The sequence below is a fragment of the Eucalyptus grandis genome, chromosome 6 (assembly GCF_016545825.1).
Source record: "Eucalyptus grandis isolate ANBG69807.140 chromosome 6, ASM1654582v1, whole genome shotgun sequence".
NCBI lineage: Eukaryota > Viridiplantae > Streptophyta > Magnoliopsida > Myrtales > Myrtaceae > Eucalyptus > Eucalyptus grandis.
In genome coordinates, this window is record NC_052617.1 from 51,096,828 (window position 1) to 51,114,722 (window position 17,895).

Below are 17,895 nucleotides of genomic sequence, written 5' to 3' on the forward strand. Positions count from 1 at the left end.
CCAACCAAGTATGATAAAAGTTCTTTAAGCAAAGATTGTTAGCATATTGATCTTTATTAACCTTCAGATTATTTTGAATATGCTCACTTGTGAGGTTGGGAAGATTGGGGAGTGGTGTGAGTTTCAGCACAAAAAGGTCTCCTTAACTCATATCATAACAGTGAACCATAAAAAAATCTTGTACTGTGTTAATTTTACATAGTTGACCCTAGTGTTGATTGTTCATGATAACAAAACTTATTCAATTTGGGCCAGCATACAAACCATACTAATTTATTCTCTCTGAGCAATGTATCTTTCTAGCCAAGCAAACATCGTGTTAATTCTGTCATCAGTAATGACAACACAATGGCATCAGTATATGTGAATGAAGTCGCTCCAACTTAGGTTTGAATTTGAAACTGAAATGGAAAAATTGCTGCTAGATTCTTGAGTTGGGCAAAAAACTCATCTTCTTCTCCTAGAATAGAATAAGGACATACTCCACATAAACAGGAACACCAGACATGAGGCGACAGAATGTAGATTTTTCCATGAATAAATGGCCATAGCCTGCTTTGCTTTCTGGAAATTTGGAGGCACTCACTCCAAGTTATACGATGGTCACTTCAGAGGCCTCTACGAGCCATTCCAGGAAAGGAGGAAGAACTAGCCATAGTAAGGTAGATAGACAGAGGGAGACAATCTAGACTGAATCTAGGCAGGGTTGTATTGAGAGAGGGCAAGTTCTGTCAATGTAGCCATGGAACAGTATTGGCTTTGCTTGTAGAAAATACTAAATTTTCTGTCGACACATGCTGAGCATAAAAGAAAAGAAGATTTGTATCAATATATGTGTTCTCTTGCCCCCTCAATGACCTTTTTCCCTAAAGTCAGAAAATTCAACAATGGCAAAAGCCCGCGACTTCAATCTTGGAGTTGTTTGCACAGGGAGCTTGCTTTTGCAGGATCTCCACCTCATCCGGCTCTGTTACCATTGCATGGTAGAAACTAGAAAGGCAGTCCATGAAGCCGAGGCGAGTGTTTTTCCTCTGAGGTCCAGGAAAGCCTCGAATCTGGACCCTGGCAGCTCGTCATTGTCGATGCTAGCTAGATCTGTGGAGTGGACTGAGTTCCTTGTAATTGGAAATAGCAATATAACCGAATTTATCAGTGCGTCATAAATTCAAAGATGAATGTGTACAAATTATTTTTTCAAGGGCTATATACTTAAATAAAAATCCGAATGATTTTATCGAAAAAATGAGAAAGAAATATCACTTTTCTGAAGGAAAGAACTTATAAACGAGCAGTACTTCCTAAAAGCAAAACGTGCGCTGCAGGAATTTTCCTAAACATCTCTCCCCCAATGTCATCCTCTGCAATCCACGTCGTTCATGGCTTTCCGATTCACGACCAAAATGCCGCTCTCCTCCAAACGCAGTCTCCCCAAGCGTTCGCCTCGTCGCTTCCACAGAAGACGCAGCGACTCGCCGCCCGTCTCCTCGCTCCCGATCCTCAGGTGCGTCGGCGCGGTACGTCGCGATTCGATTCCGAGCTCTCGGGTCGATTTCTCTCGGTTTCCTCTCTTGTTTTCCACTCGACTCGAGTCGCTCGTTATCGCGCGCGAGTTCTCGACCTGTTCATAACCGCATCGCGATGAAGCGAGGCCGCGTTTTGCCTCCTCGTCCATGGCTGGATAGGGAGGACGCGCGGATTGTTGCTTGAAATGGCGAGACTTTGCGGCTCCGTGCTCGACCTCGCCTCCACTGAGACGGGAGGGAGAAACGGAGCGCGCCGTCGATTCGTTGGTTAATCGAGGTGATCAGCTTCTCGGAGGAAAGAATCGATTTTCACTAGTGCTGCGATGGCAAGGGCAGAGAAGAATAGGAAGGAGATGATATTTAGCTCAATTTCTGATGTCGTTTGAAGGCCCGAGTTAATAGGGAAACATTGTGGCGATGTGGGGAGTGTGGGTGTTAATCTTACGTTGTCATCATCCTGCTTCTGATTTAGGTGAAATATATGCGGATGCCTCTTTAGTAATGGGCGAATCGCGCCTAATTTGGAAAGGGATTTGGTGTGTCCCCAACCGGGATGCACGACCTGCGATGATAGAAATTGTTTGCAGGATTGGATTTGATGACGTATTTTACTTCTAATTACGTCCTTCAGTAGCTCATGATCTGGATTCATCTATTAAATTTCTGCGTTTGCGTCTAGATGGAGAATCCCGCCCGAAGGATCATCCTGTCTTCAAGCAGAACCAAGTCAGTAGTAACTTTGCAGATCTTCGAGAGCAAGACTGCCAAAAGGAAAGGCTTGGAAGTCCTCAGAGCTCAATAGTGAGAGGGGAGATGCTCTCCCCCACCCCAGTCTGATAAGTATTCCGCACTGCTATCCTGCCAAAAGACAACCGAAGTTGGGCATATGGTAAACTTCCTTTAAGGAGAATTTCGTAGATTACTTTTCCCTTGGCCAGGGGAATTCAACTTCTGTTGCGCCTATGAGCTCTTCTTCAATATGTGGGTTTTAACTCAACCTCTGGAGAACTTACTGTTGTGTCATGGCTGTTTGTACAGTGATAACTGTCAGAGACACGAGAAAACATTGAGTTCATGGTGGAAGAAGGCTTCTTGAGATGGTGGAGGGACATCCAAGTACATTGGTTTAGGGATTTTGGTTTGTTGTTGCAGTTCAATTTTACAGGAGCACTTACTGTTCGTTGGGCTGCTGTGCTGTTGAATCCAAATATATGAATTCCTCTGTAGCATCGGTCATAAAGTTGCTTGCTGCATGTCAAGATGATTACAGAAGGTGACTACGCAACTGTACACAGTTTGCTGGATATGTAATTGTTTTTCTGGGTACTTCTGACCTCTTTGTTTACCAGTACCATGAGATATATATACGCATGGTCACGTTGCAAAAGCTATAATCTATAACTCTAAAATTACATTGGAGGATAGCAAAATAGGAAAAAATCTGGAGCATTATCCCGTGAAAAAAGTTATATAACTTGCATCAAAGGCTAGACTTAGGGATTCTGTTTCATTAATCAGTGATTTTCTTTCATTCTGGTTGTAAGTAGGGTTAATCTTTGACGGAAATTCAGTTTTAATTTTAAGTAAACTCAATCTAAATATATGGGTATATCTGATGTTTTCTAATTAATCTGATTCCCCCTGGTTCTTGCAAGAACTAATCATGATAAGACTGATTTAGTTTCCCTGTTTTTTTTACTGTCATTTGTGAAAACTTCTGTTGCTGAGATTTCCTGCAGACAGAAGGGTTGATATTTTTTAACCAATATATATATATATATTGCTTGAGATGAGTAAGACCGATTGCCCCTATCTAAGTAGCTAGTTGCTCACTTGTGCAATAAGAAAGAAATGTCTTCTTCAAAGTAGCTCCTTGATGGTAGGAAACATATTTATAATCAATTGCATTTTGCGGCAGGTTGTTGTGCTGTAATCATGCTAGGAAATGATGGGTTGCCCTAGTATGCCCGTATTTCTAGTTTGTACGGTTGTTTATTCTGAAGAAAGAAATGTTGAAATGGCTAATGCTTGTGTCTGCTGTGGGAACATTTGTAACTATGAGGATGTGTTTGTGCAAGTTAATTTCCTGGGGGTTGTTTATTAGGAGAAATCATCAAATACTAGGCAAGATACTCTTTCCCCTCACATGATTCTGGGTCTTATGTGGATGGTCCACATCATATGTGAAAAGAAGGGTATATAATCCCAGAGCACCAAATAATTCATACTTTCTTTGTGAAGCATAAATCCAGTTCTATTCACGTATCTGTTTTCAGGCCAACAAAATATGTCAAAAGGTGTTGGTCGCTAACATACATTTACTCTTTATACATGTAATGTCAAAATTTGGTTTAAGCACTTTTGCGTGATGAAGACGACAGCTAATATATAAATCGACTTAGTAGATGTTGGCCTCACAATAATTTTTGGTGGCATTTTAAGTACATGAGGAGGAGGTTCAAGTTTACTGATACTTATGATAGCTTTGTTGCAGAATACCATATGATATCTTTGTTTTCTCCACAATTTTAAGAATAATATTAGGGAATAGTTATGCCAAAAAGCAGATATTCTGTAAATGTAGCTTGGATTTCTTTGACAATATAAGTGGTAATATGACAAAACTGAAGTTCGATTTTGCCAAGATTTTCTATGGCAGTCTAGATTTGGTTTTGTGATGAGAAAGTAATTAATCTTGAAGATGCCAATTTTGTATACTGAAAAGTTCTTGTATTTTAACCATGTTATTTGTATTTTGGTGCTTGAATACTGAATTCTTTTGAAGCCTTTCTTGTGTGCAAAATTAAGAGTGCATATTGAAGGATTAACATGCTAACCATCAGAGTTGTAATTGATCTACCTAGCAGAATTTCCGCGGGCATAAAGTTTTCATGAATTTCTTTCTTGACACTTTGATTACATGCAATTGCTGACATTATTGGTAAAAGACTTGATGTTTTCCAAGTGTCTACCTTGTGCTATTTATCCGACGTCGTTTCTCTCTACCTCGAGTCACGTTTATCCACCTCTCTTTGGGTGTAAAGTTGGACTTTCCTTCTTTTGAGCATTTTATGATAAAGATTTTTTCTTCCCCATTTGCTCTCTAAATTATTTCCCAAATCCATTTCCATGCCGTAGAATCCTAATTACTGGTCCTGAGTACGCAGTGACTTTGAATCTGCTAGAACACAGAGTGCCGTGAGATTCAGAGCCTTGCCTTTCTTCTGAAACACCCTCCTTCCTCATTGTATTGTTCGCATAGCATGAGCGATCCAAAGAGTAGGCTACGAGGTGGCATATGGCGAGTCTAAAAGTGATGGTTTTTGAATTGTGATTTGGAATTGAATGACTCTCCGAATGGCAAAGGTGAGATCTTTTTAGAGGTAGAATTTCTCCTGCAGGGCCTTTTCTTCATTTTTGGATTTTTTGGTATCTAGAAGTGATCTCAACCAAGGAAAATTACGATATGATCATCTGATGTGTTAGTGAGCGACATCTCAAAATTAAATGAAGAATTTGTTGTGTTTGCAACTGATCCAGTGTTTGTGTTTATTTTTTTTTATATATTATTTCGATGCTGAGATTTCTGTTATGAATATGACCAATTAGGATTATCATACATGGTGATAGTAAGATCATTTTTAAGTTTTTTTTAGATGAGTGATTCCTTCTTCGAGATTGTATCTCGATTCTCCATATTTTGTTCCAGATCTCTTACCATTTCATGTGTAAGATTTGTGGGACCGCTACCAACTGTTCTAAAAATTAGATCTTTTTAGTAAAAACGTGGTTTAATAATAAAATATTCCATTAGTCTCCCCATGCGTAGGCTAGTCTTTGACCTAAAATTAAAGTGGGTAGGCAAATACTCTAGGGGCTTGGAAAGATTTGAAATTGAGACCTCCCCACTTTTATGCTATGTAAAATTTTTTGGGATCCCTACCAACTGTTATAAAAACTTAAATTGTTGGATGAAGATGTATAATATCCAAATTTTCTCACATCATAAATACTTCATAATTAACTCACTAAATTGCTTTGTCTCCAGGAATCATATGTCTTGTCACACTTGCTCTTTTAACTTCTTACATGTTAGTGAATACATAGGAAGAAACTTCTTGAGCTTTGGCTTCATTTTAACAAGTTAAGTGCATGCCAATGTGAGCTATATCCTTTGAGCAACAAATTGCAAGCAATTTAGTTGATAGATTCATAAAGGATGGGTAAACCCAAACACTTATTGCATGTGCTCTCCTGTCAAGATTAAATTTGTTTTTTCTAGTGCTACTAACAATGGTCGCAACAAAGTTCTTTAATTGTCCTCCCCCTGCATTAATTGTCTTTCTCAGAGATATTTAGCACATAAGAACTAAGAATTACTAACTATAGAAGATATCATCTCCGCTTGCAATATATGCAGACTATGTGTATGGGCTGCACATAGATGTTTACATGCGTACATCGATACGGAAATACATATTTTGCAGGATATGTGAAGGCTTCTAGTTTTGTGCCTTTAAATTTGCATGGGGGAGCAAGAAATACATGGTAGCTCTCCCAACTATTAAGGCACCTGTCTGTTAGGTTAATGATATTATTGAGTAAATGAAGGTTGTCCTGGGGTTTGGCTTCCTCTTTATCTGTTACTCCAGTGACATATGTGTTGAAGGCTTCCTGATGAAACCATTGCATGTGCTGATTCATTTCTGTGATTTTTAGAAGTTGGGGAGAAAGTAACATTTAGTGTTAGAGATATGAACTTCCATAATTGTATAACAACATCAGAGGATCCTTTTGCCTGCCAGTGAGTCATGTGGATGCTTAAATGCTCAAGAGAATGTCTTCCTGTTGTTGGATTGGAACATTAACCCATACATCAAGTCTTGTGGCCCATTATTTTGGTTTTTTGCTCAACTTAGGGTTGATCCCGAGACCTAGAACCAATTGACCTCAAACCCCCAATCCCCTACCTATAAGAAAAAAAAAAGAGCCTGGTGGGCGGCTACCCATGATTTCATCTGCTATTTATAATTTTGATAAATAACAGCATTATACTGTTGCTGGTAAAGAGGTTTCATTCATTCTACAGCTTTGGCTGGTATTATTGACCATTGTTTAATGTTTACTGTTGAAGAAGGCATCATTGGTTAGTCATTAGTGGCATTTGTGTATTTTCAAAGAAAGTTATGGCATATTTCATCTCGATAGGCCATTGTAGTTGTGCATAGATGTTAAACAAGTTAATGTCATGACTAGCTTATAGGACAAATGCAGTCATTATATTAGGTATGAGCATTTTGTTGTGAATTGCAGTGTACGCATGTGATTTTCTGGTAGACTTACATTGTCAAAAGCTTTACTGAGTGTATATGCCTTCAGAGCAGAAGTTTGGCCTTTTAATTACTTTTTCTGTTCCAATGTCACCCAGTTAAACTTTTCGACCTTGAATCCAGTTCAAGCCACATTTAATTGCCTAGTATCTTGCAGAATTTCACTGCACTTGTATAACTTCATGCAATACATTGTTGCTGTGGCATTGTTTATCAATTATGCATGTTAGAGGGGGAGTGAGAGTCACCTAATTCAAGCATGGGGAAAATATAGGCCTAATGCATATAGATAATCTCACAACCTAATAGCTTTATCTTCTGGTTAAGAAAAGTGATTATTAAAGTGCCCAAAAAGTGGAAATCTATTGTTGCGCGAAAAGTGCTGACTCTTGCTAAGGAGAAGGGCAGCATGTGGACACGTTCACTTTCCTGTGGAGATTAGCTCCTCGCTTAATTTATCCTTTATACTTTGAATTATCTTAAGTGCCAAAGTAGAGGTCCTCTATCTAGGAGCAGAAGTTAAATTATGTAGGAGGTCTGTTTGTTACTTCAGAAGTTTTAGATGCAAAAGCAAACTTAAAATAAATAAATCCGCTTGTCTTGTCATAGTAGCACAAAAAAGGACAGGCTCAATATATCACAGACCTTCACTCTACTTCAAAATTTTTGAGTTCATAGGAAATGTTGTGTATTTCTGAAGACTGTGCATCTGAATTCTTATTAGCAATTCAATCAGGTAAGGGTTTTATTCTACATCATATTTAGTTTTATTTATTGATAAAACATGTTTGACTTGGTGAGGATGAGACAGAGATTTTCTATCGCCTGATTCCTTGAAAGAACTGCTAATTAAATTAAAATACCTGTAGATATCAGTATGTGCTCTCTGGAATATTAGCAATCGGAGAGAAGATCATCTGCCCATCCTGGACAAGATAGAGTGTAAAAGTTTATCAATCTTACGGAGCAAGTTGCCAGAACTGTTGGAAGGATTTTTTATTTTTATTTTTAAATTTATGTTGTCAATGGCAACACTCCATTAGTTATTTGATTGCCCAATGGTCATGTTGTCATGCTCCAACCTATGCAAGATATGTTTCTGTGGCTTTTATTTATTTTTATTTTTTGTGTACTTATGAGCTCAAGTTCTCCTCTCTTATCATCCTGGTTGAATGCAATGTTGGTCTTCCTCCTGCTCATTGATCAAAGAGCATGACGCTGAGAAGAGTGGATGGTCGATGTGATTTTGTATTGGTACTGATTTTCACTGAGTTTCAACTTATTGATATACTTTGCTCTGGGAATATGACTCTGGATGTCAATTGGAATTTTTTGAAAGGCAATGATTTTTGTATGCTCCAAGAGCTGGGTCCTGTAGCAGTTTCATCACAAGGCAATGGTATTTCTTGGACGGGATAAATTCTTCTTGAGAGCAACAATTTTGGTGGCATTTACATGTGAAAAAAGTTACTATATTTAGTTAATTGGTTTTGACATGAGTAAAGTATATTTAGGTACAGCGAACCGATGCTTGACTTTTCTATCATGCTTAATTACAATGTGGTAAATTCATAAGTGCAGAGCTAATGTAGACCTTTTACTTTTTTGCATGTTCAGACGATGGCTCCAGCTCAAAGAAGACGCAAGTGTTTAAAATCATATCCAGAAGATGCAGTGTATTCTGAAAATGACTTTATAAGCAGGTTACATGATGAAATTCTTGTTCTAATTCTGGATAAACTTCCTATGAAGGATGCCCTGAGAACTTCTATGCTTTCAAGAAGGTGGAGGTTTGTGTGGAGGTCCATGCACAAGGTGGACTTTACATATCGTTGGGTGGAAGAAACTGGAAATGAAGTCCTCCCTTCTGTGAGCCAGTTTCTCCGTAGATGTAAGGTTAAGGAGATGAACTGCTTTCGTTTATCTTTTAGGTACAACAGCAGTATGCTTCACCGTATCAACTCATGGATCTCTCTTGCCCTTAAAAACGGTGTTAAAGAACTAGATCTCAACTTCAATGATCTGGAGGATACAAGGAAAAAGGCCATGTGGCGTCATCCTTACTACCACTTCCCTGATTGCTTATATAGCAGCTCATCAGTAGTGAAACTGGGACTGGCTTTTCTAAAGCTCGATTTGCCTACTCGATTGCGCCTTAAGAACTTAAGAGAACTTTCTTTAGATAGGGTAGTATTACCGGATGATGCAATCGAGAAAATCGCCACAGACTGTGAAAAGCTGGAGCTGTTGTCCCTGACTAATTGCAACATGCGTGGCGATCTCAAAATTACCATTCAACCAAGAGCAGTTCCAATAAAGGTTTCAATTTTGGATGGGTTCATGATGGTGGAACCAAAGACCGATCTCATTATTGATTGTCCAACACTGGGAGGATTAGAATTTCGGGGTGGCATGACCAGGACTAATTTCCTGATAAAAAATGTTCCAGCTGGAGTTGAAGCACGCTTTAACTTTGATGAGATGCTTTATCGTCAACGGGTAGTGCTGGTCACTGGAGCTGGTCTCTATGGCGCACAGTACAACAAAAACTTGCAGAACCTTCTTAATATATTTCAGTCTGCTAAACACTTTCATTTCTGCAGTTGGTGTATGAAGAAAAGAATCTGTTTTCTTATCTCTCATAGAGTGATTACAATGAGTATAAATACATGAACAGAGAATCTAAATTAGGTAAGAAACCTATATAGATAAAGATCCTAAGTTGCCTCTAATATCTATCAATATCTAATTTACAGCAATCAGAATAAAAAACAAATCACATAATATCACGTAATATAATCACGTAATATAATCAGGGAGAAATTCTAGAAGATTTCCTAATACATTCCAACACTCCCCCTCAAGCTGGCTTGAAGATGTCTTCCATAGACAGCTTGTTCACTAGACGAATGAATTGCCTTCTATGTAATCCCTTGGTCAGAATGTCAGCAGTCTGATCATCACTTGAAATATACGGCATACAAATTAGTCCGCTATCAAGTTTTCTTTGATGAAGTGTTTATCAACTTCCACATGCTTTGTCCGTTCATGTAACACGGGATTATGAGCAATTGCGATTGCTGCCTTATTGTCGCAATATACTTTCATTGGTATGGAACTTGGAATTTGTAGTTCATCTAAGATACCTTTAATCCACATAACTTCGCATACACCATGTGCTACTGATCGAAATTCAGCTTCAGCACTACTTCTTGCCACCACACTCTGCTTTTTACTCTTCCAAGTGACTAAATTACCACCAACAAACGTGCAGTAGCCTGAAGTAGATCTCCTATCCATAGTACTTCCAGCCCAATCTGCATCAGTGAACACCTCAATTTCCAGATGTCCATGTTTTTCAAACATTAGACCCTTACCAGGACTTCCCTTCAAGTAGCGTAAAATTCTATATACCGCTTCAAAATGCCTTGGCCCTGGTGAGTGCATGAACTGACTCACCATACTTACAGCAAACGATATATCGGTCGAGTATGAGATAAGTAAATAAGTCGACCAACAAGCCTTTGATACCTTTCTCGGTCTATTACTTCTTCAGCCTTGGCAAGTTCAAGCTTCATATTTGGTTCCACGGGGGTCTCTGCTTTTTACATCCTAATAGACTGTCTCTTTAAGCGAGATCAAGAACATATTTGCGTTGGTTTATAAAAATGCCCTTTTGGATCTCGCAAATTCTATTCCAAGAAAATATTTCAAGGCACCCAAATCCTTAACTTCAAACTCCTCAGCCAACTTCCCTTGCAAGCTTTTCAACTCAACTTTGTCATCACCAGCTTAATATTATATCATCAACATAGACGATTAGAATTGCACGCTTACCTTCCTTTGAGTGTTTATAGAATAGAGTGTGGTCTCCTTGACTTTGGTGATAGCCAAATCTTTTAACCACCTTCCGAATCGTTCAAACCACGCTCTTGGAGATTGTTTAAGTCCATACAACGACTTTTTAATCTGCAAACTTTGCCTTCAGTTTCTGCAAAACCTGGTGGTAAACTCATAAACACTTCTTCCTCCAAGTCACCATTCAAGAATGCATTCTTCACGTCTAACTGATGTAAGGGCCAATCAAATGTAGCAGCCAAAGATAGTAAAATTCGAACAGAATTTATCTTGGCAAGCTGGGCAAAAGTCTCTGATAGTCTACTCCATAAGTCTGAGTGAACCCCTTTGCCACTAACCTTGCTTTATACCGCTCAACACTCCCATCGGGTTTACATTTTACAGTAAATACCCATTTACAGCCAACGATCTTTTTTTCTTCGGTGTATCAACCAACTCCCATGTGCCATTCTTCTTAAGTGCAAGCATTTCATCCTCAACAGCCATCTTCCACTTTGGATCCTTCAAAGCTTCATGGATATTTCTAGGAATAGATATGTGAGACAGATTTGACACAAATGCTCTATGATTATGAGATAACTTTTGGAATGACACATGTTTTGATATAGGATGCTTAGTACATGATCTAACTCCTTTTCTAAGAGCTATAGGCATATCAAGATTAGAAGCATTAGTATCAGAATTTAAGATAGGAATGGAGGGAAAAAGAGTACTACTAGGATCACCTGATGACGAAGGCAAGAGATCATCTCTCGGGGTTGTAGACGGATGAGGCTCCGGGACAAAGTTCGATCTGCAATATTTTGAAGAGTTTTCCTTCTAGTATAAACCTGAAGCTCGGGCTTGTTGATCACATTGTGATCTTGAACTTTTTCTCCCCCTATCTTTGACACATCAAGATTTGGCAGAGGTGTTTTCGAAGATTCAAACAAAGGATTAGGAAGGACAGGGAGAGTTAATCTCTTCACTAACTTCGCCATTCTCCCCCGAAGAGATTTGTTAGAAAAAAACGGTTGTGACTCGATAAATGTTACATCCATAGTGATATGAGTTTTACCAAGTATGTGGATTGTAACACTTGTAACCTCTTTGATTAGGTGCATACCCTATAAACACACACTTTTCAGCCCGAGGATCTAATTTAGATCGACACTGAATTGGGAGATGGACAAATGTAGTGCAACCAAACACCCTTAGAGGAATATCAGAAAAATACGAGCTGTGGGGTACACTTTTTGAAACAATTTAAGGGAGTAGTGTAATTTAATACCCGAGTAGGCAACCTATTAATTAGATAAGATGCTGTTAGCACAGCTTCCCCCATAAGTATTTAGGTACATGCATTGAAAAACAGAGGGCACGCGATACTTCAAGGAGATGGCGATTTTTGCGTTCAGCAATGCCATTCTGTTGGGGTGTAGTTCGGCAAGTTGACTGGTGAATGATGCCTTTTTCTGTCAAAAAACTCCCCAAAAATTGGTTATAATATTCAGTACCATTATCAGTACGAAGAATACTAATAGTAGTACGGAATTGAGTCATAACCATTTGATAAAATTTTTTGAACAATGACTCAACTTCAGATTTGGCGCTCATCAAGTATGTCCAACATAAACGGGTATGATCATCTATAAAAGTAACAAACCATCGTTTTCCGGTTTTTGTTGACATGGGTGAAGGACCCCAAACATCACTATGGATTAAGTAAAAAGGAGATGATGCACGATACTGTTTTGGATTATAATGAGTACGATGACTTTTAGAAAAAGACAATTGTCACAATGTAGTGAAGAAACATCCACATCTTTGAACAAATGAGAAAACAAATGTTTCAAATATCTAAAGCTAGGATGGCCTAATCTATGATGCCAAACCATTATTTGTTCTTGAACAGGGGAAGAACTGAAAGTTCTATACGCCCGAGCTTTTTATTAGAGACAAACTCTTCAAAATAGTAAAGACCATCCCTCATCCTAGCATTGCCAATCGTCTTCCCCGAGATCTGATCCTGAAACTCACAATGGGAAGCAAAAAAGACAACACGGCAATTAGACTCTTTAGAAAGTTTACTAACAGACAAGAGGCTGCGAGGCTAACTTAGGAACATGCAGTACATTATGAAGTTTAATAGACTCGAAAGTGGAACTAATCCTTTGCCTGCAATAGATGAAAAACTCCCATCGGCAATCCGAATTTTTGGTTGCCGGGACAAGGAATATAGGATTTGAACAAATATGGAAGATTAGTCATATGATCGGATGCCCCTGAATCAATGATCCAAGGTACAGATTGTGAACAACAAGAGAGGGCATTTAGATTTCTACCTTGGTGGGCAATCGAAGCAGTAGGATTACCCGATACGGACCCAGCCTGAAGTAGTTGCAGAAGATGGTTTAGTTGTTCTTTGCTGAAAGAGAATGCAGTGGCCTCATTAGCTGTAGGAGGCATACGCTGAGAAGACTTATTATCACGGCTAAATGAAGTTGGTCTCCTTGCTTCACTAGTTGTAGAAGCTGGACGGCCATGAATCCTCCAACAGGTCTCCGTGTATGACGGGGTTTGTTGCAAAAATCACACCAAATACGAGGTTTCCCATCTGATCTTCGCAAGTTAATGGGGATCTTGCTTATATTTGCCTCGGAAACTATTGTTGTAGGAACATGGCCCTTCTTGTCTTCAAATATAGTTAATGCTGAACCTTCCAATGATCCATCCTTTCCGCCGGTAGCTGACTTGCCCAGCATTATTCCCCGTCTACTTTCTTCTCTCGAACCTCTGAGAAGACCTCTCCAATAGGTGGAAGAGGCTGCTTCCCAAGTATTCTGCCCCGTACTTCATCAAACTCATCTCTAAGCCCTGCTAGGAAAGCATAAATACGTTCTGCTTCTACAATTTTCTGTATCGATTACCATCTTCAATACACATCCACTCATGATCATTGAATACATCCAATTCCTGCCACAAACGTTTCAAGGAGTGAAAGTATTTTGTGACAGTTTCCTCTCCTTGTCGCATCTTCCCTAGCTTCAAGGTTAACTCGTAGATTTGAGATTGATTACCCAAATCTGAATACATCTCACACACCGCATCCCAGAGTTCCTTTGCGGTATAATAGCCCAGATAATTTGCACCAATATCTTCTTCCATGGAGTTGGTCAGCCACGTCATAATCGCTGAATTCTCTGCATCCCAGACAGCCCAAGTAGGGTCATCTGTCGCTGGTTACTGCATTATCTCCGTCGAGATAGCCACTTTTTCCTCTACCCCGTATATACATTCGAACGGATTGAGACCACCGAAAAAATTATCACCATTCAGCTTTATGGAAGTGATCTGAATGGGATGAGCTTCGGTGGATTTTGTAAGAAGTGATGGAGGGTTAGATTGGGTGGTTGATGATTCGTCCGACATAGTGATCGAACGAAAAAAAAAAAAAAAAAAAAAAAAAAAATTACTCGAGGTGAATAGATGAAGGACCTTTGGGCTCTGATACCATGAAGAAAAGAATCTGTTTTCTTATCTCTCATAGAGTGATTACAATGAGTATAAATACATGAACAGAGAATCTAAATTAGGTAAGAAACCTATATAGATAAAGATCCTAAGTTGCCTCTAATATCTATCAATATCTAATTTACAGCAATCAGAATAAAAAACAAATCACATAATATCACGTAATATAATCACGTAATATAATCAGGGAGAAATTCTAGAAGATTTCCTAATACATTCCAACAGTGTATTCAGGTACGCATCACTATCATCTCACATTATTCTGATCTGTTCTGTATGACCTTTTTGTGGCCACGATCTAATGTAACGACAGAGTTCCTAAGTGAAGCGGACAAGAGGAATGCAAAATGAGAATGCTATTTGCATGTATCTATGGATGATTTCCGCCCATATATTTTGGGTGGAGCACATATCCAAATAGCTTGGAAACCATCATTTCTTATGTAATATTTAGTTTGGTGTGTGTTTCTATTACTGTGGATGTAAGAATTTTTCTGTAATGTCCTAAATTGTTATTTTAGCGTTGTGTAAAAATCAGTGCAGAAGTACTATTGAATTAACCTGAGATTTCAGAAGTGTGCATATTTATTACAACATTGGTTCTTACAGTGTCCCCAATATTTTGAACCAGATATTATCGGTGAAAAAGATGATGAAACAAGAAGTGGTGATGCTTGGTTCAACCAGTCTTGTGCTGGATACAGGGCTGCTGAAGTGGGAGCTTCCTGGAATCGCCTGCTTGTTGACAGCCTGTCCTAATCTTGAAAACCTTGCTGTGGTTATGGTTCGCCAATCTATGTTTAAGGTAAGGAAGGGAATCATGCTGGATTTACTCCATTATATATGATTAGTCACATCTTTTGATTTGTGTTACCTAATGAGATCTTTCATTGTGCTTTTAGATCAGAGAAACTTTTACAAGGAAGTATGATTTTGATGAGGGGCGATACTGGGAAATCATAGGCCAAGAAACTCTTCCCTGCTGGCAGAGTCTGCATGTTCTTAAGTTCAAGAACGAGTACGGTGAATACCAAACTTGGGACGAGGGGATGTTCTGTGTGAGGAGCTTCTTCACAGGTTATGAAAATGGCATGAATTTGTTGAAATTTGTGCATAGCAAGGCAGCAAATCTGGAGAGGGTGATCTTCAGAACCAACACAAAAAGCATTACCTATTTGCCGTCTGACTTGGCCATTTACCTGTGACATGGTTTTGTTTCGAAGAAGAGCGTACTTGGTTTGTCATGCCATTTGAAAGGGCATGGTTTTAATGTTCTCGTTCGGTTTTTGGATTTGAAAGACTGAGTTACTTTTGTGAGCTAAACTTTGTCATTTATGGAATCTCTGGAAGCAACAGGATACCCAAGACCTTTATTGAATACTGTCTTGCAGTGTGTGTGACGAACCAATAATAATCGTAAACATGAACTTTGAGTGAGCCTGGAGTTTTTGCATTTCACCAGTTTGATAAATTTTTCATGGCATATGCAGATACGTTCTTGCTTTTATGCTAGTTTCTCATCACTGTATCCTTTGCTGCCACGGTCTCTTGTCACATCTGGTATAGTTGAGCTGCTCAAGGATGATATATCTATGGCTTAAGATGAGGTGTATGCTTGAAGGACTTCATGCTTGAGTGAGCACCTGATGGTGGTGCCATATAAGCCACAGAAACTGATTCCGTCATTGGAATGCCTGCGCCTGTAATGATTTAACCTGCTCCGAGCCACAGAAACAACTTTTCTTTTCCCCTCAAAAAGTAACAACCATTTTTTAAGTACTTGTCTTTTAGTATTAGGATAAATGCATTGCAAATTTTAAAACTTATCACAAAAGTACATTTAAGTCTTAAAAGTTTGAAAAAATGTGCAATTAAGTTTTAAAACTTGTTGGATTGGTCTAATTAAGTTATTCTTTTGATTGTATATTTTGAAAGTTCTAAAATACGGTTACACTTTTGCAATAAGTTTTATGACTTTGTTGTATTTTTTAAAAGTTTTAAAATTTAATTGTACTTTCATAAAATAAAATAAAAAGAATTTAATTATACCTTTTGAAAGTTTTAGGATTTAATTATATTTTCATGACAAATTTTAGCATTTTCAAAGGACTTATCCCTTTAGTATTCTAATGCACTAGGTATCTTTGTTCTGCACAAGGAGCTTAATCCTTCAACGCCCCCTTTCACTTGTGGAGATCTCATAACAAGCTCAATTTTCCAAAGCGCCTAGCATCGTCCGTTGTAGGTTTTGTGAGAAACTACAAATTACACAGCGAGCTTCTGGTGTCGGTTCCTGAGAACAGCGTGTGGAATATTTGCAAGAGAAAAGATAAATCAGAAGGCCGTTTCTCTGCTAAGAGTCAAAGACTGGGAAGGTACACCTTTACTGGCAAGTATGCTATGCGTCTGTTCCTGTAATTTCCGATGTCTATTTTCGTGCCAAACCGGGAGGGTCCAGCATAGTCATGTAAGTTGGGGCTTCCGATAACTACGACAGAACATGGTACTTCTGCTTATGATAGATCTGGCAAACTCTTCAACGATACACCTTGTAGAGTATCCAATTTCTTTATCTTCTTCAGCTTTGATGCATCAGGTAACCTTTCCATTGAATCGCACTCGGAAATTCTTAATACTTCAAACAATTCCAATTTTTTTTTTCAGTCCTCGAATCTTGACTAGTATTGAGCAGGTTGACGTGCTGAATTCTTTAAGATTCTTGAGCTTGACAACCTGGCTATTCTTGTGAGGAACTCGCACTGGAAGACAGTCAATGCTCTTAAAGAATCTACAAATTACAAATTACACAGCGAGCTTCTGGTGTCGGTTCCTGAGAACAGCGTGTGGAATATTTGCAAGAGAAAAGATAAATCAGAAGGCCATTTCTCCACTACCCTGAGCTCGTCGAGTCTCATGTCCTTTAATGAAGATTGATTGAGCTCCACATGTGACAATTTTTCAGGCACGAATGGTGCGACCATCCTATCATTGACTTGGAATTTATACCAGCGCTCCTAGATGCAGTGGAAGTTATGTGACTGATTGCAAGTGAAGGCAAGGTAAGATGAGTTTCCTAAGCCAAGGAAGTGAACTCAAATCTCTAGGCAGCATGCCGATATTTGCATGGATCAATTTCAAGTTCTCCAGTATTGACAAACTCGCAATACACGACAAATTGGAAACCTCTTTCTTGGTGTTCTCACAATTAACGAGCCTTGCAAAGCCATCTGATAAGAACAAATCGACTAAATTAATCATTGGAGAGGTTTGGAAATGTGGGCGATGACGAGTACTGAAAGTACGGGCTGATCAAACTAGCAGGAAGCTCTGGCAACGCTTGAAGCTCATTGCAACCTTGGAAATCAAGTTTCTGGAGAAGGGGGATTATTCCAAATGCTTCTCGTGCTTCTTCAGGGCATTACGGTTCAACTCCATTCTGAGCTTGACAACTGACGCCTCCACATTGAAGAAAATAGGCCAAATCTCATTTTCATTCAAGCGTCTCTTGCTTTCCACCATGTGCATGAGTTCTTAGAGACACCATATGGTGGAAGCATAGTCTTTAGAGAAGATGGGTATTCAGAGTTTGGAGCTGTGGATTGCCTGCAGAAGCTCACCCCCTATCTCTTCACTGAAGCGGACCTCTGCATCGTCTTTGAAAACACGGATCC

General features: G+C 39.0%; 1 protein-coding gene across 2 annotated transcripts; it reads left to right on the forward strand.

Annotated features, from left to right (window-relative positions):
* The first annotated feature begins 1,315 nt into the window (after positions 1-1,315).
* Positions 1,316-15,664, forward strand: LOC104450577 (putative F-box/LRR-repeat protein At5g02930). Of its 2 annotated transcripts, XM_039315451.1 has the most exons (6): positions 1,316-1,501; positions 2,203-2,412; positions 2,562-2,796; positions 8,471-9,465; positions 14,852-15,029; positions 15,127-15,664. In XM_039315451.1, exons 4-6 carry the CDS (start codon positions 8,474-8,476, stop codon positions 15,427-15,429), a joined length of 1,473 nt encoding a protein of 490 aa, XP_039171385.1. In that variant the 5' UTR covers positions 1,316-1,501; positions 2,203-2,412; positions 2,562-2,796; positions 8,471-8,473; the 3' UTR covers positions 15,430-15,664. The 2 variants fall into 2 exon arrangements, with proteins under 2 accessions (XP_039171385.1, XP_039171384.1); XM_039315450.1 differs by lacking the exons at positions 1,316-1,501; positions 2,203-2,412; positions 2,562-2,796 and adding an exon at positions 2,822-4,889.
* Positions 15,665-17,895: the final 2,231 nt, after the last annotated feature.

Bases quoted from the DNA above. Each gene is read 5' to 3' on its own strand.
- LOC104450577 (XM_039315450.1), top strand. From the start codon at position 4,869: ATGACTCTCCGAATGGCAAAG. The intron at 4,890-8,470 runs GTGAGATCTTTT...TTGCATGTTCAG, and splicing joins TGACTCTCCGAATGGCAAAG to ACGATGGCTCCAGCTCAAAG. The intron at 15,030-15,126 runs GTAAGGAAGGGA...TTGTGCTTTTAG, and splicing joins TTCGCCAATCTATGTTTAAG to ATCAGAGAAACTTTTACAAG.